Source organism: Talpa occidentalis, unplaced genomic scaffold, assembly GCF_014898055.3.
Source record: "Talpa occidentalis isolate TD23 unplaced genomic scaffold, MPIMG_talOcc4v2.1 talOcc4.7, whole genome shotgun sequence".
Classification (NCBI taxonomy): Eukaryota; Metazoa; Chordata; class Mammalia; order Eulipotyphla; family Talpidae; genus Talpa; species Talpa occidentalis.
The window spans coordinates 97,682,157-97,704,118 of NW_023605083.1; the positions used below are offsets into that span (position 1 = coordinate 97,682,157).

Consider the following 21,962-nt stretch of genomic DNA (forward strand, 5'->3'; position numbering starts at 1 on the left):
AGGAGCTTAGTTGGTGCCAAATAATTTTTATTTGAAAATCTGACCTCAAGATACTAGCAAGCAGACTTTTTACCATGTCATACCTCCCCTCCTTCTAAAGGTCAGGGATCTGAGCTGCATGTGCCAACATTCCCATATATTCAGTGAGCACGAGATATGCTTCTGTGGTCCCCATGTGCATCACCAGAGAACAGAGCACAAAAGAGGGCTAAATTCAATGAACTTAGCCTCACATCTTTTGCAGTGCATTTACAGCTTCCACTTCAGTTGCAAACCTTGGCCCTCTCCAATAAGCAGACATTTGCCCAAGTTTCTGGAAGGCATTATGTGCTCCATGTAACCTGCAAAAGGACTATGAATTTGGTTCCTCGCTACCAAACTGCAGCCCTGATCATCAGCTCAATCTTGCTTTCCATGCACAGCTCACACCCACACCAGGTTCCCACAAAAACCAAAGTAAGATCAGTGAGTTACTCTGATGTTTATTTTAATGCATCTTAGTCCACACAGTTGGTACAAAATCAGAAAAAGCAAAGCAAAAAAAGAAAAGGTCTGGAGTCTTAGCATCAAAAAGGCACCGTATTTACATCTACAGTTTGGTGGCCAATACAAGTCATTGCCAGACAGTCCTTGGAGGCAGAGAACAGTCTAGACCCAGCTGAGTGAGCAGCTGAGTGAGCCCAGGGAACTCACATCCCAAGGGCAGAGACTTGTCCTGACGCTCCGACCGTAAGAGAAATGTGGGAGTGATAAAGGCTATTTAGTATTTATCTTATAGTAATACTAGCAGCCTAGCTAGGTACAAAAGCGGTTATAAACCATTTATATTACATAGAATTATTCAGGTCTCCACTCTACGTTGTAAAATTGTTAATTGAATTTCCAGTGAGTAGTTTAGATGATTAGTGATAATAAGGAATGGTAGATACATAGCACCATTTCATAGGTTTATTCTCACCGATTTCTCATGGAGACGCGTGACCGCGACTCCCGCCCTCAAGGGCAGCTTCGCAGGCGCGGGAGTTTCTGCCCAGGTCTCCAGTTTGGGCCCGCACGGGAGCTTCACGCAGGGGTGTGGGCAGCGCGTGTCTCTGGGCGATGCGCCGGTCACCCAGGAAGAAAAGGCTTTGGCTATTCGGGGTTTCTATCCACACTTTGGTTTTCTAAATGAGGTGGAGTGGGAGGGAGGTATCTTCTTTCAAATGAAAGGGAAGGGGCAAGATGGAGTTATTTTATTTCTGGGCCAAACAAACAAACAAAAAACAAAACAAAAATGCTGAGCTCGATTACACGGTTAGGATGTAAAGGTCCTTAGCTACTTTACGGTTCAACACAAGGCTGATGGTCAACATAAAAAGCAAACAATACTATGTACATATATGTAAAAAGTGTTATAAATAGGTTTTATAAACCGTAGATATTATATACATCTTCAATCAGCACTAACCCTCGGCCCGCCCCTACCCCCACCCCCTAACTGCTTTCAGTTTGGTTTGGTTTGCGTTTGGGATTTTTGGCTAGCTCTTTTTCATTCTTCGGGTTTCTGGTTTCTTGCCTCCCTTCCCTGCCCATGCTCAGAGCCGCAGACCCACTGTCTGGGCGCCTCATTCGCGCTTTCGCAGGATCACGTAGATGACACCGCTGAGAAGGGCCAGGGGGAAGGACACCCAGGCCAGGATGTAGGCGAAGCCATAGGAACTGCCCATGTTGAGATTCCAGTCTGTGTGCTTCACCGTGTAGATGGAGGCCGCGCTCATCACGCACAGACCTGGGGGAGAGGAGGGACACGTTGAGTGAGGGAGCAGGCTCGAGGGCAGTCCCCCGCACCGCTGCGACACAGATGCCACCAACACAGAACCCTCAGCCCCTGTCCCGCCAGCCCCTGTGCTCCCCCAGCCTCCCACACACCACACACAGCTGCTGCTTTTTCTTAGAGAGAAGAGAGTGTGGGCCGCAGGGAGGTCAAACACTATGCAAGAAGAACATGTCAGAGTCAGTCCAGAATTAAGAAGGGCTCAAAGAATAGGAGCAGGAAGCCATGGGTCTCCACTTCTCATATATGAACCACAGAGCGTCATTTCTGGCACATTTCACTTCCTCTGTCACCACTTCCAAGGGGCTACAGTGAGAATTCAGGTTGCAAGATAAACCTCTCTCCTAGGGTGTTGGGTATGGGAGGCCCTGGAAACCTGTGAGTCACCCTATAAGTGGGTGGCAGCATTATCTAAGCCAATGAGTGTGGAATGACAAATGGCAAAAGCATTAGGTTCCATGCAGAACACAGGGGCAGAAGACCACGCTAATCCCCTGGGCAAGGAGCATGGAGGCGGGCACTGCTAGGCAGACAAAGGAATGTATGAAGAGGACAAAGAAGTGGGGGGGAGGGGGGAGCAAGGAGGAAGGAAGGGTATGAGTGGGAAGCAAAGTGCAGAGGGAGGTGACTACCAGGAGCAAGCTCCTTTCCACCTGTCCCTTTCAATAGTTCTTGGTGCCCCAAGGTTAGGCCTCAAGTCCCAACAGGGCTAAAGGATATGAGAGCCTAGATAGGCCAGGCTACCCCCTTGTTCGCTAATGTAACCCTGTGGTGTGGGAAGAACAGCCTCCACCTTGGGTCTCACGAGGCAGACAATTTCAAGTGTGATGGTCCATGCCCAGGATGACAGTCAGCACCCTCGGCAGGGAGGGCTCCAGTGATGTCAGCGCCCCGCCTGGAGCTGCACAAAGCCTGCTCTGTTCCCTCCTGAAGACAGGGTCTTTGAGAGGCTCTGAGTGACTCTATTATAAATTCACATACTGTGTGGGATTCCTGTGGACATTCCTTGCAGCGCCTGGACCACCTACATTAAGCCCACTGCTATTTCACCGGACTGTGCAACTTTGTTTGAACAAAGTACAGAAGTGGGAATATGTTATATTCACCGCCCTGATAAGATTGTCCTTCTGCAAGTCAGAGGAGCAAACTCCCACTCCATTGGCCCCATTGAGAAAGCCACACAGTCTTGGAACTACGTGGGGGTCAGCTCAGAACCTGCTCCCTCCAGAAAGTTCAGGAGCTAGTGAAGACATAGATGTCAGGAGAGAAACCATTTGCTGGTGAGTTGTACCTTGAGGAAAACAGCAGTTTTGATCTGCTGGGAACACACTGTGACCCTCCATTATCTTCCCCTAAAGCTCCATGTTTCAGCTCTCCAAAGGGCTAACTCTTCTTAAAGTCAGCAACATGGATGGAGCGGGAAGGGATCATGCTCAGTGAAATAAGTCAGAAAGAAAAAGAAAAATACCAGATGGTCTCACTCATAGCAGGAATTTAGAAAACCTCAATAAGGGACCAGGAAAAAGACTAATTATAATAAAGTGAAAATCAAAATCAATAAGCAACTATAAACCAGAGACACACTACAGGGGGTGGAGAGGAGGGAGAAGGGAATAGGATCAAAACAAAGGTGGTGGGAATTGTATGGGGACTATAACCAAGATGAAAATGCATACATTGTGCAAAGATGAAAAATGATGTAAAAATATATATATAATTTAATTTAAAAAAATAAATACTGAAGTCTCGTAGGCTATCTCTGACCTACCTGAATAGGGTAGGGCTATAAAAGGAACATGATGGGGAGAAGACAATGCCTGTGGCGTGGGCAGGGCTTGCAGATGGGGTGGGTGTCTAACCAGCACTGGCATGAAAAATGCCATGGTAACCATGCAGACCAACTATGCCCAGATCCCACTGGCAAAGAAAAGACACTCTCAGACCACAAGGGACAGAGAGGTAAGATACACAAAGTGTGGCGACTAACTACAGCAGAACTCAATTTAAAAGACATTCATCCTAGCAGAATCTCAGAAGTGAATAAATTTAAGTTTCACTTCAGTAAGCAAATAGTTTAGATTATATACAAAGCCAAAGAGACTACACACTTTATGATTATTGTTGCCAGGAGGCTGATGTTTTAGGGACTATGTTATTACAAGGATGTCAGTATGTAAAGCAACAGACATGCCCTGGAATATAAAAAAGAATGACTCTGCCTGGCAGCCCCTGTCTGCTACCCAGGGCAACATCACACAGAGTGATGGTGGGTGAGGACAGATAAGTGGGGAAGTGGTGATGCTCTGGAAGCCGAGGGAGGAAAGAGCTTCAGGGAGTGAGTAGCTCACAGTATTGAAAGGAGTGGTGTGATTCAGCAAGTGACTTAAAGTGTGCATCAGTGACCTTTGCCAAAGTGGTTCGTTTGAGAGCCTGGAGTGGGAGCAGAGTGAAGTAGCTAGAAAGTGCGGGTCAAGTAAGAACACAAAGACCGTCAGTGGACGGTGCCTGTGTGGCGCTAGTTTGCTGAGTGAGCGCCTTTGTCTCTCCCCACTTGGCCCTTCAGGCAACAAGGTGGGGCAGGAAAAGGCAAGAAGGGCTGTTAAACCCTGAAAGCACTGGGCTCTCTGTCCTACCTACACAAACTGTTCTCTGTGCTGTTGGCCCAGTTTCCTTTTCCAACTTCCAAGTGACCCCTGCTGCCTAGAAAGCCCCCCACAGCAGCCCTAGAATCTGCTCTGGGCAAGACCAAGTGCAACATCAGTGTGATTCACTCATCACCACTGAAGCCGTCTTTGAGTCACCCAGAGCAGAGAGCAGGCTGTGCTCTACTCACCCCCCAAAGTCCTTTACTCCACATGCTCTGTACCTCTATTGATCTAAGACAGAAGCTAACAAACAGAGAAGCTAAAACTCACTCAGGAGTCTCCTTCTACCACCTTTTCTTTTCAATCACAAGTAGCAACAATAGTGATCCAAGTTTGGTCTGCCAGGGAGCACAGCTGTGCAGTCATCCCACACTAGGTGCCAGGACCTCGTTGCCAGAAGTAAGTGAGGCAATGAATCAACATAGGCAACTCTTGCCTTCAGGTCGTTCTATAAGTGAATTTCTTGAGGCTTTCCTGTCCACTGTGACCTGACCCAGCAGAGCAAGTGCAAGTATAACCAGTGTCTAAGAAGAGGTGGCCTAGGTCCTAAAAATAAGAATGAGTCCAGAATCCAAATACAGGGTTAGGATGGTGCTTCCATAAAAGGGGGTTTAGAAGAATATATGGCTTGTGAGTGGGAGTAGCCATCTGGGGGCAAATGTCCTGGGAGAGCTTAGAGTGGGGTTCAGGGCAGTTTAATGGCTATGCCAGTGGTTTATAGCCCTAGATGAGCATTAGAGTCACCCAGGAATGGTCCCACCCAAGAGCTTTTAACTGAGACTCTTTAGGAATGAAGCTTAGGCACTGACATTTTTTTTAAAAAAGCACCCCCATTTTAAAAAGGTGATTCCGATGTATATCTAAGATTGAAGAGCACTGAACTAGAAGAAGGTGCCTCTCAACACATCTTCAGGAAGCAGCCAACCTAAGCATGTAATCAAGGAAGGATGGTGCTTAGATGTGAAGCCTGAGGCTTATTATGAAATGCAGAAGGGATGACACAGCAAACCAAGAGGGCCTGAGACCGCATACCGCGCTGTCATCTGGAGAAGACAGAGACAGCGGAATCTGCCGTCGGCCCCAGAGCCACATACCTCCTCCCGCCTTTCCTGCACAGACATGTATGATCTATAGGCGCAGCTGGGTGCTCCAGAAGGCAGCTGTGCACAGAGGGCCCAGCCTTGGGAAACTCGGCAGATTCTGGAAATGTTCTAGTGCTCTGAAGATGGCTCTGCCCTGTGTGGACCCTCACCCGTCTAGCACACACTCTAAAAATTTTACACCCAGTGATTGTGGCACTGTTTTCTTCTTCCTTCTCACCCTTCCTCCCTCTCTCCTTTCCTGTCTGCTTTTTGGTTTCTATTTGGTTTCTTTTCTGCTTTGTGTCTTGATGTTTGTGTGTTTTTTTAAAGATTTATTTATTTATTTATACGAGAACCGGAGTACAGGCCAGATGTGCGGGAAGGTGAGACAATCCACCAGAGCCAGAGCGGGGAACAGAACAGGCAGACCGACGAAATACACTGCTGAGGGGAGCAGCAGGCGCGGCAGGAGGTCTGCACGCCATGTGGGACCCTTGCCCAGCGGCCGGGGATCGAACCAGCACTGCAGAGGCTGCGGGCAGCTTCGCAGCCCAGCGCTCAACCGCTGCGCCACCAGGGGAGGCCCGTATCTCGATGTTTAAATGCAATTTCTCAGGTTATCACCATTTCACATCTCCAACAACTCTCCCCTCATTCATTTTCTCTCTAGCTACTGGTTTCTTAATAGGTTGCGACCTGAGAAGCACACATCGCAAAGGTGATTTAGGATCATCAGATAATAAGAGTAAGGCAATCTGTCAGTGCCATCCCGAACTTACCGCTCTCCACGCTAGTAAATATTTTATGAAACTACAAGTTCAAATGCAACTTCTAGGGACCCGAGGAACCTGGAAGACTAACTTTCAGATCATTTGGGCTGGAGCTAGAACATTTCAGGATGTATACATTATACTTGCTATCTTGGGTTAACAGTCTATTCCAATATGAGCTACCAAACTGACAACTAAAAGTCTTGTGAGAGATTAGCAGCTAATCTGATGGGGGACAAAGGAAGAACAGATCATGTGCTTCGAAGTTCAGAGGTTTTCATAGCTGAGTCCCAAAGGCTTGTATTGAGTTGGGAGGAGAATCAAAACAGTGAAGCGAGTTTGGATGAGAAAACAAACTTGGGAAGAGACCTAAGAGTTTGGGCTGCATGGAAATACTTGAACTCACAGTGCAGTGACAGCATATGACCTACTGATTCTCATTACTGGACTTTGGGTTTTGACCAAAAATGGAGTTGCAAAAAAGACAGAGAGAATTTAAAGCTGAAACTTTTCAGTGGGATAAAGTTGAAGGTGCTGTCTGCTCTGAGATGCTCCTTCAACATCAACATAGCACTGTTCAGTCCAGTATTTTTAGTTTGGCTCCTTCTGATGTTGAGGCTCTTACTCATCACGGTCACTGGGGAACTTAGGAATTAATAAATGGCATGAATTTGCACTGATCAACCACTGTAAATCAAATTCAAGGAAAGATAATAGAAAAATCAGAGTTTCTGCCTTGGCTTTTGTGTCTCTCAAAAATGTTGGTGTAGGGACTCCCTGGTAGCACAGCGGTTGAGTGCTGGGCTGCGAAGCTGCCCGCAGCCTCTGCAGTGCCGGTTCGATCTTGGCCGCCAGCAAGGGTCCCACATGGGGCGCAGACCTCTCCTGCCATGCCCGCTGCTCCCTCCAGCAGTGTACTTCATCAGTTTGCCTATTCTGTTCCCGCTCTGGCTCTGGTGAATTCTCTCATCCCCCCACGCTTCTGACTGTACCCAGTGCTTTTATAAATAAATAAATAATTTTTTTCAAAAATGTTGGTGCATTCTGTTTCTCTAAATAAAAGGAGGTACTCACTATATTCAGTCCATGTGGTATGAGAGGGAGTATAAGCATCAATCGTCCTTGCAGAAGCCAGGTATCATTTATCCTTTCTATTTATCAGTAAAACAACAAGCTTGTACAGATCAAATATACAAAATTTCTGGTTCCTCAGTCTATATTACTTTATCTTGAGGATATAGCTATTGGTGCATTGATACAATGGATGTGATCATTATTTGATATCTAACTATAAATGGTAAGTCGAAATAGAAGTCCCAGAACAAATTCTAGTTTTCTATATTACTTCTTGAAATGGATTGGATAACTGCTTCTAACATACCTAGAAATAATAGCTCAGTATGTAATTAGAAATTTAACAAAACTGGCAACAACACAGGGGCTTGGCTTGGTCTAATAAAACTTTACAAGTAGCAAAGTACTTTTCAGTTTTGAAATCCCCAAACTGGGAATACTGAATGCTATATGTGTTTCTTGAGATATGGCTCTCCAGTTTGCTTCATGTTTCTAGGGAAGGGTAACTCTGGCTTCCAGAAAAGGTCCCCAACATGCAACCACTGACTGTCTTGCCATCCAGCCCTGCGTGATCCATACGATCTATCCTCCATCCACCTAACCTTGTGAGGACATGTGGGCTCTTCAGCCCTCCGGTGATTTGTCCTGAGCACTGGGTGGTGAATCAGAATCACGGATATTCTGACAACTAACTTAAACCAGAGATGCTGGACTCCACCTACTCAAGAAGACAATCTAGACCATCTCACAGTTCCCAGATGTCCTCTGGTTCCTAGAGATCTGTAAGTTTTTAATCTGGACTATAGACTCCACTACCTCACCAGTCTCTCTTTTCTCGAAAGTCCTGCAGTCAGGCAACTGCCAGTGAGTGAACAGAAGGATAAGACTCAATGAAGTAAAACTCTGGCCAAATCTAGAACCAAAGTTGGAAGCTGTCACCTCTGGAATTGAAGACTATGAACTTGGACTCTGCATATTGTGCATATAGAGAACTGTACAAGAAGGGAATTTGAAGGCAGTGTGGTGAGGAGATGAAGGAGATACTCATGTGCTATCATGGTCAGGTGTTTGAAAATGCTGACATGATAAACAGAGGTGCCAGGGAAGACACCAGAAGATGACAACTGTAAATCAAAGTCCAGTGGAACCCAGAAGCTGGGGAGTAAGAATTTGTCAGTGTGGCTTCAGCACTGGTTAGAGGTGGGAGACACATAGCAAAGAACAACCTTGGGCAGCCCCCAGCAGGTTCAATTCCTATGTGGAAGCAGGGATGGTTCCTTGCAGCATAAAGTAATCTACAGGACCCAGCCTTTGATCTACTAAAATCCTTAGCGATTCTGCTGATAATATGTCCTGATGTAGCTTCGTTCTAGTGATAAGTCTGGTTTGGTTGGGGACTTCCTTCCAGAGTTTCTAAGTCCTATTTCCCATGTATTTTATTCCATGGATAAATAGAAAGTTCTCATATTCTAAGGTGCATACACACACACACACACACACACACACACCTGTGCTTTCTGAAAAGCATCCAATGGGTAGACTTACAAACATCAGTCACTCTGGGACCACATCCGTCTACTAACAGATCGTTCCACAACCTTGAATAGGTCTACCTCCCAAGTGGACTTTATCATCTCCAACTTACCAGCAAGGATTTGGAAGACTCCAGTGATATAAAACCGGCCCCCCTTGGTGAGGGTGAAGAGCTGGCAGAAGAACAGGAACAGGGACAGAACGCTGAAGATGATGGACAGGATCATGGTGGCCTGGACAGACTGCAGCCATTCTGGAAGGGGAGAAGAAACAGGAGGTTAATAAGCTGACCACAGTGGAGGGAGGGCCCTGCACAAGGAATGTGGGGCTTGATGCACGACGACCCCTAAAAGCCATAGTCCTTCTAGGAGCAAAAGTCCTCTCTTGTGAGCAGAATGCAGACAATTCGCTTTTGCATTCTTAAGTCATTCTTTATTTCCTGGTTTGTTAGTTTGTTTGTTTGTTTGTTTTGAGGGGAAAAAATCTAACATATGTTTATCTGTGCACATTTTAAGAAAAAGGCTGTAAGAAATTATGTTATCCCACCACTAAGAGTGCCCGTGGGGGTGCTTCGAAGGGTTCACTGGGACACTTCCATTCTGAGAATAGTTTAAAACCACTGTTTACAACATCAGCATCCCCCAAAATATATAGAACTGGTGGGGACAGCTGGGAATAAAAAATGTTGGAGCCAAAACTAATTTTGTAGGAAATCAGAAGAAAGATGCTGAAGAAAAACATGCTTTATATAGCCACAAAAACCCGTTTGCTCAGTCATCTCGCCCTTCTGGTGTGTTGGTCAGTCACGAGCTCATACTTGGTCAGATCACCATGTAGGATTATGGATTATACTTTGTGGAACCTCTAACCTTAGATCAAATCTGCAAGCTTTCAAATGAAATTCAGGCAAAGAAGAATCTGTAGTTCACCATCTACTGCAAATTAACGTTATTACAGGAAGGAAAGGAGACAAGGAAACAAGCTGGGTTTGGCACGATCCAGGAAGACCTCGGGTGCCCACCTGGAACAGCTGCAGATGACCTTGCCCACCTGTCCCGTGAGGGTCAAAGAACACCAGGGCAGGTACTGCTCCTCTCTGCTCAGTAACTGGCTAATGTGAAACAGCTTTGAAAAATAGACGTCAATGCTTAACACAGTATACAAAGCTATGAAATCTGCATGGTTTATAAATCAGTAACTGAAAAGATCAACCAAGTTTGAGTTATAAGTAGCTCACGGCCAACTTTTAAGGATGCTCATTAGATTAACCGTTAGTACTGAGCTGCACATAAGATTTTTCCTGACACAGATTGGCAGCATTTTGGAGTTGAAAGATGTGTGAGAGATCAAGTAGCCCAGCTCCTTTATACTAAAGGGAATTTCCGGAAAGGTTTTGATGAGCCCAATTGGCACAACCAAGCATGGGAGGTCCTTGATTCCAGTTTCTGTTTCCACTATGACAGAACAGATGCTTCTTTAATTTTTTTAATTTTCTTGTCAATTTTCAATTAAGGTAAGGAAATGATGTCAAATGGGCTGTGAGTCATCCTGGCTTTGTTTTTATATATCCCTAATGAAATCTGTATTTATCCAGGGCAGTGATTCTTCAGAGAAGCAGTTGGCAATAAAGTTAATGCTGCCATAATATTATTTAAAAAAAAATAAACCAATTATCCAGCACTCTGATAAGTGAAGCTGGAAACAGAAAGAAATCTGAGACCCAGATCTGGAACTGAAACAGTCAGTCAACTTTTGCTGGGTAGTGTCCTTCAATGAGTATCTCATAAGGGAAGTGGCCAGTGGAGATGAAATCCTGCATTTCAGTGGAGATAAAATCCTGTATTTCCTTCACCGATTCTGAGATCTTTATCTGAGTCCTGACCTCTGCCACCATGAACATCAGGAACTACCAGACTGCATGTTTAGAGAATACTCAAAATCTTATATGTTAAATCTACATAAATAGGAAACATCCTTTAAATTTAATAATATATAAATCCTTATTGAAACTTCCTTTACCAATAATTTCATCTTTAGTCCCAACCCCGTTACAACTGAGCTATTTTACCATAAGTTTTTTTTTCCTCTCAAATTATTGGATTGTTGGAAAAGTCATGATATATTTTTTCTATGTTTTTCAAGCAAAGTGTGTCATGAATTTTCCAACAACCCAATAGATCAGAATTAGGGGATCAGAGAAGTTTTTGGTCAATCAACATATGTTGAGCACCCACTATTTCAAGTCCAGCCTTTGGTTGACTCCAGGAAACAAAGTTGAAGAAGAAGGTTTTCGACCACAAGCACAGTAAGACACATACATGAAGGTAGCATGTCCAGCCACAACATATGAGAAAGTGTTCGAGACACTCATTATAAGATGTAGAATTTCACTTGAATTACATCATTCTTACCTACAATATGATGCAAGAGATATACTTAAAACAAACAATTGAAAGTCACAAGATTTTCAGAAGAGGCCCCAGGCAAATGTTAACAAAAAAGAAAGCAGATATAGTAATAATAGTACTAGGTAAAGCAGAATTTACATTGAAAAAGATGAACATGGTCAAAGAGGGATATTTCACAGTGAGTAAAAATCCAATTTATCATGAAGAAATAATATTGTTAAACTTTTACACATGTAAAAACATGGCCTATAAGGGGTATAAAGCAAATACTTGAAATATGATTAGAAATAATTAAAATATAAGAAGAAATTGATAAAGCCACAATTAGAGTAAAAGATGTTAGCATAAAGGCTTGGTTAAGTCAAGTAGAGCAAACATTTAGTAGCATATATATTGTTTTATTCACAGAATTAACTAAGTCAATTTACTATATATAAAGAAAATTTGTCTCCATATAATAAAGACTACAAAGTATTTCCAAAAACATGAACACTGTTACCAACTATGCATTAGGCAACAAGAAAACCTCAATAAATCTCAAAGAAAGTAGACATGATATAGGCACAAGCAAAGCAAGTAGAAAGTAGAAATCAAAAACAAGTTAGCCAAAATAAATTTGAAATTTAAAAGTAGAATTCCACATAATCTCTGGGGTAAAGAAAATGAAGATGAGTAGTAAAAATTTCTTTAGCATGGAATCATATTGTCAAATCTGTGGGCGACAGCCAAAGCACAACTCAGAGTAAAATGTTTACCATTGGGGCCTTCTTTAGAAAAGAAAACTATTGAAGAAGAATGAACTGAACATTCACTCAAAGTGCTAGAAAAGAGTTAAATAATCCACAATTAACTGACTTAATAGTGATAAAAGCAGAGATTCGTGAAATGGAAGAAATATGACAAAAATACAGTCAACTAAAGGATATGGTCCACTGGGGAATCAATAAGGTAGACAAATTTTATTAAAGTACATAAAGAAACAGAATTCTATTATGTTCCTAGACAAAGGCACTCAGAATTGTAAAGATGCTATCACTCTCTAAAGTGATCTACAATTCAGTGCCATCCTAATCAATAACCCACGTGGGCCTTGACAAAAAGCTTCAAAAATTCATACAAAGACAACATGTAGTATTAGCCAAAAAATTTTTTGAGCCAAACACAGCAGTAACAAAAACAAACAAACAAACAAATAAACAAAACCAATGAGACAGGACATCACCCACCAGAGGTCAAACACATAGATATAATAATTTATATTATATAATAAATTTTTAGCAACTCAAACAATGTGGTATTAGCCACAAAGCAAAAATAAAACAATGGGACAGAATTTAGACTTTGGAAGGCTACATGTGAATTTAGTATACATTAAATATAATTTTTAATCAACAGGAAAAGAACACAACAAATATTAAGTGGTGTTGGGTCAAAAAATAAAATTAAATCCCTGGTTCACGTCATTCATAAAATTCAATTCCAGATACATCAAAAGCTAAAGTAAAATTTAAAAAACATGTAGATAGACATGCGATGCACAATGGAGAAACATGAATAAACATATTAAAACACATCAAAAGGTGTTTGATCTCATTAGTAACAGGAAAATGCAAATGAAATCCACAAGGAATGCCATACCAATGTTTATCCATTAAAATGGCGAAAATCAAAGACTGATAATAGCAACAGAGTGCATGTGTGAAAGATACTTCCATTCGCCGTTCACAGGAATGATAACATAACCGTATGTGACTAGCAACTTTCTGAATATATTTAAATTTTTTAATATCAAGTACCCACTGATCCAACAGCTCAATCACTATATTCTGGATAAATATTTGAACTTATAATCAAGGACAAATTAATAAGGATGTTGAAGATCTACTCAAAGAGAAGTTAACAATGGTATTCATTGTAGCATCATTCCCACAAGAGAAAATAGATAGCCCTACAATGGGATGTTTTGAGGGAGTTAAAAAATCATCAGTTAAAAATGAACCACCTCCGAAAGATCTCCAAAATAGTGAGGTATACACACAACAGGATGCCATTATGTAAATACACACCAGAAACCTATATTTGTGTATATTTACACACATACACATGTTCATTTAAAAAAATAAAATTTAAAAAAATGAAAAAGATGTGCCTAACTGATATCAGTGTTTACCCCACTGGCTGAAATGAAGGAGCATTAAGCCGAGAAAGTCTTTTACTTGGCCTATGCGATTTAATTTGTATTTAATAAGGAAAATATTTGTATGTAATCTATGAAATATTTGAATAATTAAAACCAATAGTACACGGTAAAGAAGACATGGCAGTAAAAAATAAGTCAGGGTCCCAAACTCAAAGAGCTAATGGAATCCTGGGTAGGACTGGGACACCAGCCAGAGAAAAAAGGGATTTTTTTCCTCAAACGCCATCAAATCAGAAGCTACATGTGGGTGTGGAGAAGGCAGACAGAGCCAAGTCAGAGGGAAGCAGCTCCTCACCAGGCCCAGAAAGGAGGCTGACGGCACAAAAGCCCAGTTGACATTGTTCAAAGGGAAGCCCGTAATGCCCAGAGGAGATTCCAGAGTTCATATGACACGCTCCAAAGCCAGAATCACTCACGGAGACTGGAATAGACCCACGTCGGGAGGGAATGGAGGTCAGACAGCACCAGCAGGGACGGCAGGTGCTTGATCCGGCTGAGGAGGTTCGTGTAGTCGTGTGTGCTTCAGTCAGGGCCAGGATGTCCCTGGGGGAGCTCTGTGGCCCAGTCCTGCCACCCACCTGCTTCATCTGCCACTTAACATTGTTTGGGCCATGAATTCCTCTTCTGCAGCATGAGGTATTAACATATCTCATTGGGTTGTGGTAAAGATCAAACAAAAGAGTTGATATAAAAGCTCTGTTAAAGGATGTTATAAATAACCCCTTTGAAGAGGTGCTGAGGGGCAGGGTAAAGGCACTGACTTGTATATGATTCCTGGGGCATCTCTGTTGGGGACATGCAATGTAAAAGTGTAACGGGCACCACAAGGCTCACATAAGTTATCTTATTAAGGTACCGAACAGACCCCAAACACTGCTTTGACACCACCTTGATATTAGTTCCTATCTAATCTTCCACACAGGGGTCAGCAAATTATCTGCAAGGAGTCAGAGTGTAAATATTTTAGGCTCTGCAGTGCCTGTGGTCTCCATGGTAACTCCCCAACTTTGCCATCTTAGCACAAAAGCTGTCATCCGGTGAAGAACAGGGGCAGCCCATTCACCCAATGAAATCTTACTTACAAAGTTAGGCCCTGGCCCAGATTTGGCCTGCAGGCTCTAGTTTGCCAACCTCTGCTGCAGCCAAATAAATCAGAGGTATCAAAAGTAGTTATTAGAGTAGAGTGAATTGTAATGAAAGAGAAGAAGCCGCCAATTACAAATCTGCGTTAGGCAGACTGAATCCCATGTGAGGCCAACATTCTAGTTGGTACATCTGAACTTCCACTCAAGCCCCAGTGCTGTAAGAGTCTTCGCCTAAATTTTAAGGTCACCATCTTTTTTAACGGCTGCCAGTGGAACACCCACTGTCATTCTCCAGGGCCTGCTCAGCGCCTGGCCCAAAGTGGAGACTTGGCACATATTTGTGGAATTCCCAGTGACCGTGTTTCAGGTCCATCTCCAACACTGGTTGCTGAGCACAGAGATTAAAAGGCCAAAGCTCTTTGCAGAACCACTGTCCTAATGTGTGTCAGGTAAAGGGATGCTGAGGGCTTCATGACACAGCATCATGGCTGCAAGCAAGCCCCACACCCTCAGCTGACATGGAGAAGCTCAAGTTGCCCAGGAGCAAAGCTGGCCTCAGGTCAGATTCCGGCTTCAGCAGCAGTTAAGCAATGAAGGAAATACATCAGCCCCCTCAGCTGTATTCTTAGCTTCGGGCCTACAGTCCAGTGAGGTGAGGGCCAGAAAGGATGAAGCATTTTCATTTATCTTTAATTAATTATTTTCATAATAATTTTTTAAATTTTAAATTATATTTTTAAAAAATTATCTTTCCTTTATTGAGTAACATCAGTCTACAACTCTATATGATTTAGAGGGATAGGTTCATTCCTCCTCAGACGTATGTTACCACACCATCCTCACTTTCCACTCACCACCCCACTCTCACCCATTATGGAAACAACCTGAATGCCCACCACAGAGCAGTGGATCAGGATGAGACACTTTTAAGTGCACCCATTCACCTCTGCATCTTTTGCTTCCAGCCCCACTCCAAGCAAGTCATCAAAACTCCCTGATTCAATCAAGAGAAAGGGTTTCCTGAAAGCCCAAGGAAGGGTGGCTCCAACAGAGTGAGAACTTAAGTTGGGGCGGCCATTACAGAAAAGAGCCAGGGAGACAGCCACCATGAGAGGGGACTGGGCTATTTGCAAAAGCACATGGCCAGCAAGGCTGGATCTCTGTCCTCAAATCTCCCAACCCACTGCCATCACACAAATTGCCATTTTTCCTTCCTTCTCAGTGTGAATGTCATTCCAGAAATAGCTGACTCTCCAGAGGCCTCCATCCTCAACAATGTGGCCTTTGCACTGAAATGCTTCGCCCACCAGCTGGAGCACGAGCAGGCCCTGCGTGGGTCCCACCTCAGCCCTCCATGTCTCTCCCACCCAGACCAGCTTTGAAGGTAGCTTTGCAAGGGGCTCAGGTCTCAGGGTGGCTTTCCCTGTGACCTATGCAGAAGGCAGGCCAGGGGGGATGTCACTGTGGACTTGGAGTCACAGACACTGGCTCAGAGCTCACAGAGATGAAGAAGGCCTTTGGGAGGCCTTCATCATAAGTCATGGAGGCATTTTAACTAGAGCAAAACCTGTGGCTGGCAACTAGTGCACAGACTGCTCCATAGGTAGAAAGAACCTTCATGTGAAGGTATCCAGACTAACCTGAAGTGTTGTTCAAGCAGCTGCATCCTAATTAAGGCACAAGGTATGAGGCACAAGGGCTAATTTTTAGAATCTAATTTATATTTGCCATACAACACTCCATAGTTCAGTTAACTGGTCCCAGGACTTGAAAAATATACCCGCGGAGGTATCAAGGTCACATGAAATCAGTTAGCTGTTAGAAGTTTTCTTTATTCCCTTGTTGGAAAACTAGTAAGAGGAGGGTCAGATTAGGCTGTGTTTCCAAAGATCTGGGCTAGTTTCCACGGTCATGTTTATTCACCTCCTTCCTCAGACACTACAATGTACAATGAAATACTAAAAGCTCTTAAAAGTCTTTCATCAAAAAAAAGTCTGCTTAGCTTTTTAAGTTTCGTGTTTTTCTAACTGATTCATCAGGGAGTCTGTTTTGTTGTTGTTTTCTTTTTTAAGAAGAGCTCACTCAGAGATGCTGGGTTTGGCCGGGGAAGATGGATGTGAAGAGGATAAAGGCAGTTTTAATTGCCTGATCATGAGCTATAAAATGGAGAATACACAGGGATGATTCAGTTGCTTTCAAGATCTTGGTTTTTAAAAATCATCCACATAAGAATAATCACAGTCTCCCCCCAACACCTCCTTTTTATTGTATTTATACAGAAAACAGCCAATCATCATAGATACTAAAAGCCAAGCCAGAATCCATGCAGCCCAGTTCCCACCCATTACAGGGACACCGCCCTTTCCCAAGCACGAAGTCTTCCTCTCCTTCCCACCCCTGCTGAAGTGCTCCCCAATTTCTAAGGACCAGCTCAAAGACTACCTCCTTTCATGTTCTCTGCCCCCCCATGTCACAGATATGTCCTGAATATAGACAGTGGCCCAGGACTCACAGAATGTGGTGGGCACCTGTTCCAGATCCTACTTCCATGCTCACTCTGCTGCCAGGCAACCAGGGCACCTGCCCCAGACCACACCACTGTTTAAAGAAGGCCCATTTGGAAAAGCAAGGCCTCCTGATGCTTGTACGGGGCTCTCCACTACTCAGCCCTGGGTGCTCAGGAGTTCAATAATGTGTTTGATGTCTAACAACCTCAGTGATCCTACTGCCTTTCTGCAGATATAATAGCCATACAAGCTGGAGAGGGGGGAAGGAGAATGGCACAGCAGAGGCCCAGAGGCTCTCCTAGTCTCCGCTCACCAGCCTGCCAAGACAAACCAGTCACCCAGTTGCTAAGGGGCAAGAAAAGGTCAGTAAATACCCTCCCATGTAGACCAGTGACTAGTGTACATTCCCAGCCTGCATTTCTCTCCTGAGCTACTGATTTTCAACATTTCTGATGGCCAAAACATAAATCCTAATTTCTATCCCTCCCCCAAAACACACTGTTCCTCTACCATCTCCCCTCTCTCAAGACCCCACTCATAGCCAGATGCTCAAGCCCCAAACACAGAGGTCATCTCTAATATTTCTTCCCTAGCCTCCACATCCACTTCACCAGCTAATCTTCTCTCACAGTCCTGTCTCCTTCTCAACCTGTCTCTCTAGCCAAGCCAATGCTTACCCCCTACAGTTCCTACAGGATTAGATGCAGTGCTCCTTAACAGTTCCTATATGAAGTGTTAGTATTTTATCATCATCATCATCATCATCATCATCTTCATTATCATCATCATCAACATCAAGCGCAGCTTGGGCCATCACCATTGCCTTCTCATTGGTCCCCAGGCCCCCACTCTTGCCTCTGCCCAAAATATGTGCTCCACATCACAGGATGAGCTTTCAGAATACTCTTCTGCTTAACCCCCTCCAATGGTGTCCCAGCTGTCCTCAGTACCACAATCAGCAAGGCCCTAGCAATCGACCCTCATGTCCCTCTCCTGCCTCACCTCTCAGTCCTCCCTCCAGCTAGTAGGCTCTGCTCCACCAGCTGCTGTCTCTGGTGGACATATGTTCTTCACATGACCTCCTTGTCTTTTAAGTCCCGAGCCACATGACTATGGAAGAAAGACTTTCCATGACCAGCTGTTTCTCCCCAATGGAGACTTTCTATTTCGTAACATAATTTGTTCCCTGCAAAACGCTTTCCACTATTTAGTTATTTATTTCTTGTCTATTCTCTGTCTCCCTTAAGTAACTGTGAGCTCCACAAGAACAGAGACCTGGCCTTTCTCGTTCAAATTCATGTGCCCAGTTTCTGGAACAGTGCTTAGTACTGTTCAATCTTTTTGAAGAATAAATGAATGGGTTGCATTGTTAGCGCTTTGAAAATGAAAGGGGCTCTCTTGAAAGGTAATGAGTTCTCCATTACTGATAGGATAACATATAGTGGGCATATTGCAGAGGGGCCTGAAGCTAGATGGTGGGGTGGGGGAGCTCCATGACCTCCCAGTGCCGGGCCAACACTGGGCATCTATGTGTGGGTCAGTCACTGCACACTCAGAGGCTTCATGCCAGGCAGCCCTCTTACAGGCATGGAAAACCAACACCCACAACCTCAGCTGCATCAAGGCCAATGCTGCTCCTGAAATACAAGGGATGCTTTCTCAGCTCTGGTAAAATCCTGGAAATGCAACTCAAGTATCTTTTAAAAGCAAAGACTGTGAGCTTTGAGGGCATATGGGTCAGACACAGGTTCAAACAGGCATTCTGAATTAACTCCTGGGCGTCAACATCTGATGAGAAACCTTAAGGGTAGAAATATTAGCATTGTGACACCACATCCCAGCTCCAGCGCCAAGCTCCCCTGCCAGGGCCTCACAGCCCATAGGCGCTATAAAATCAAGAGTCATTACTTTGGTAGAGATTGTGGGCTGGCCCAGCAAGCCACAAAGATTTTAAATTGCAAAACATGAACCCATAAATGCAGAGGGCCTCCTGTGTTTCCTAAAATCTAACCAAAAGCTGTGCCACAGATGAGGAAATGGTTTGATGCCATTGCTGAAATGACAATGCCTCCATCAAATGGATAAACAAGAAAAATCAGGAATCATTTTGAAACACTGCTAATATATCTGACCCTATAAATGCTCTGAACTACTACTCCAACTTAGAATAAAACAGACCACCGAGAAACGGTGTCATTTAGACAGAGCAGGTCTAAATGAAATTGCAAAAATCAGGGTGGCATGCATATGTACCAAACTCCTTACTAGGGTCTAGAAGGATCTATGGGATGACTTCTCAACCCCTCACACCCTCTGTTCCCACCACTCTGGTCTACACTCAGCTGCTCAACTCTGCCAGACTCCTTTACTCCCCAGGAATCTTGCTCTTGAGGGGGTTTCTGTCTGAATCTCCCCCAGATGTTCACACAGTTGACACCTGCCAGCTTCAAGAGGTCTTTCCTACAAGAGGCCTCCGCTCCCCACCCCAATCCCTCCTTATCACATGACCCTGTTTCATTCCATTTGTAGTTCCTATTACTGCCCCAGATTATCCTCATCGATCGACTGCTTCGCCCAGAAAAATGTAAGCTTTTGCTCACTCTTGTATTCTCAGTGCCTATAATGGTATCTGGCACTTGGAAGATTTTCAAGGAATAGTTACATATCAAAGAACAGAGGAAGGAAGGCAAGAAGGGAGGGGTTGAGGGAATCCTGAGGTGAAAAGTTCATATTCTAGGAACTGAGAGAAGGCAGAAATCCAAGATGAAGGGGAGGAGAGATGGGAGACAAGATTTAAGGGGACAGGGACAGATCGTTCAGGTAGATGCCTCTGGAAATATTTCATCTGAAGATTAAACCACTGAGGAGCCTCTAAAAGGCTTAAAACTGGGATTTATAAGATTAGTAATAAGTAATAAGATTATATTTTAAAATAGCACCCAAAATTCAATAGGTTAGGAGTTAGGAGGCTGCCATGGTGATACTGACAAAGAATGCAAGTGTGGAAACAGCCAAGGCTGCTGGGAATGAGGATGATTCTGAGAAGGAAACATATCAAGGTAGATTCTAGTAGTCTAGCTTGCTGACCAGCAGAGCATTATTCACTAAAATACTAGAAAGTGTCAAAAAATAGATTTGTTGGAGGCAGATGAAGGCTAACTGGCTCGGGGTGCCTCTTATATATCCCGGGGATGTACCTGGGAGGGGGCTAGATGTGTGGGTCTGGAGTTAAGGAGAAGTGCCGGGACCGGAAGGAAAAAAAACCACTCAAGACATCACGAAACATGATATTAGAGACTGAGGGGGGGGGGGGGAGCAGAGATAGAGAGAGGCTAAGGATCCTACTTTCTGATAGGGCTCGCTGCAAGGATGATGGTGCCAATAGAGCCAGGAGACCACAGACAAAATATTTGAAGAATTCTGAAATAATTGAGCCTTGGTCTGATAGCACATAGGACCCAGCACAGCTATTGTAAGGGTACAATTGGGTATGGAAGGGGGTAGTCAAAGCCTCACAGGAAGTATTTCATGCCAGAATTACTGAGAGGTGCTTGCTATGTAACTTTTTATGAATTAAGAAGTTGTGCCAAATGATTACATTCTTACCCTCCCTTGTAACTAGGCATGGCTATGTAACTAAGTTCCACTAAAAGAAACAGAAGTATATGATCTATCTGGGAACATTTCACCAAACAAGAGGGGACACATTCTTCTTTTCCTTTCTTTACCCTATTGTTTGAAGCATGGATGAAATGGCTGGAGCTCGAGCAGCCTTTGGGTCCAAGAGGATAAAGGCCAAACCCAGAGATGGCAGTGACACAAACTAGAAAAATCTAATGATTTCATGGAACCTATCTCACACTGCCTACTGACACACTTCTTTTTAAAAAGAAAAACTATTGCCATTAAGCCACAGCCTCTTGAAGATATTCTGTTAGACACAGTCACTCCTAATCCTCACCGGAACACCAGCCGACTGGTCTGCCATGTCCCAGGGCTGCTTCCCCTCTTGCTTTAGGTCACATCAATGTCTTGACAGGGAATATCCTCCTCCTTGCCTGTATTTATATAAATCCTGTCCATCCTTTGGAGGATGGATGAAATTCCACCTCCCACATGAGACTTCCCTTCCATTTCCTCCCCTGAACTCTGGCACTGCCTGCCTGCCCCCACTTCTTGGGCATCTGGCCCAGGCTGCCTTCACAGTGATTCAGCCTTCCACACATCTCCTGACTCCCAACAAGGCCCAGGACTGTCCAAGCACAAGGTCGCTATTCTCTAGTCCTTGCAATCCCCGGACCCCAAGGGCATTCAACACAAGGAGATGATGAATGTGCCCCCATTAAGCCTCCTTCACCTGCAGTCAGTATCAGGATGGCTCAGAAAGTAAGTAAATAAATTAAGAAAATAGAGAGGGAAACAGAGTACAGGGCAGTTGGTAAGAAATCTAAAGCTACTCGTAATGTCAGCCTGGGAAAAAGAACTGACACGCCACTCTCAAAAGACATTATAACACAGATGTTGGCCTGCCATGCAGTCAGCCAGTGTGGCCAGGGGCCCCACTAATGTAAAAAAGAATGTGAATGGGGTGCCTGGAGAGTTGCGGTACCAGTGTCCTGGAGGTATGAAAATGAGCCCCCTCAGAAAAAGTAGCAAATCACGTAAACCAACGTATTCTCACAGAACACACTTGTAGTACCATCTACTCAAATTGACATCAATAACAAATTCCTTAGATTACTTAAACAGTCTGTTTCAAACATCCTAGGAGCATATAAGAGCCAGGTAAATGGTTTGCAATGAGTAGTTTCTTTGTTAAGATAGTCTATGTCATTTTTTAAATTA

General features: G+C 43.9%; 1 protein-coding gene across 2 annotated transcripts in view; it reads right to left on the minus strand.

Moving 5' to 3' along the window:
- Nucleotides 1–385: 385 nt before the first annotated feature.
- PMP22 (peripheral myelin protein 22) overlaps nt 386–21,962 on the minus strand; it is a 30,197-nt gene continuing 8,620 nt past the window's right edge. For both annotated transcript variants that reach the window (XM_037491896.2, XM_037491895.2), the window contains 2 exons: nt 9,030–9,170; nt 386–1,768 (listed from right to left, as the gene is read on the minus strand). In XM_037491896.2, the coding sequence (XP_037347793.1) occupies nt 1,605–1,768; nt 9,030–9,170 (305 nt within the window). In that variant the 3' untranslated portion in view covers nt 386–1,604. The remainder of the gene's footprint in view (nt 1,769–9,029; nt 9,171–21,962) is intronic.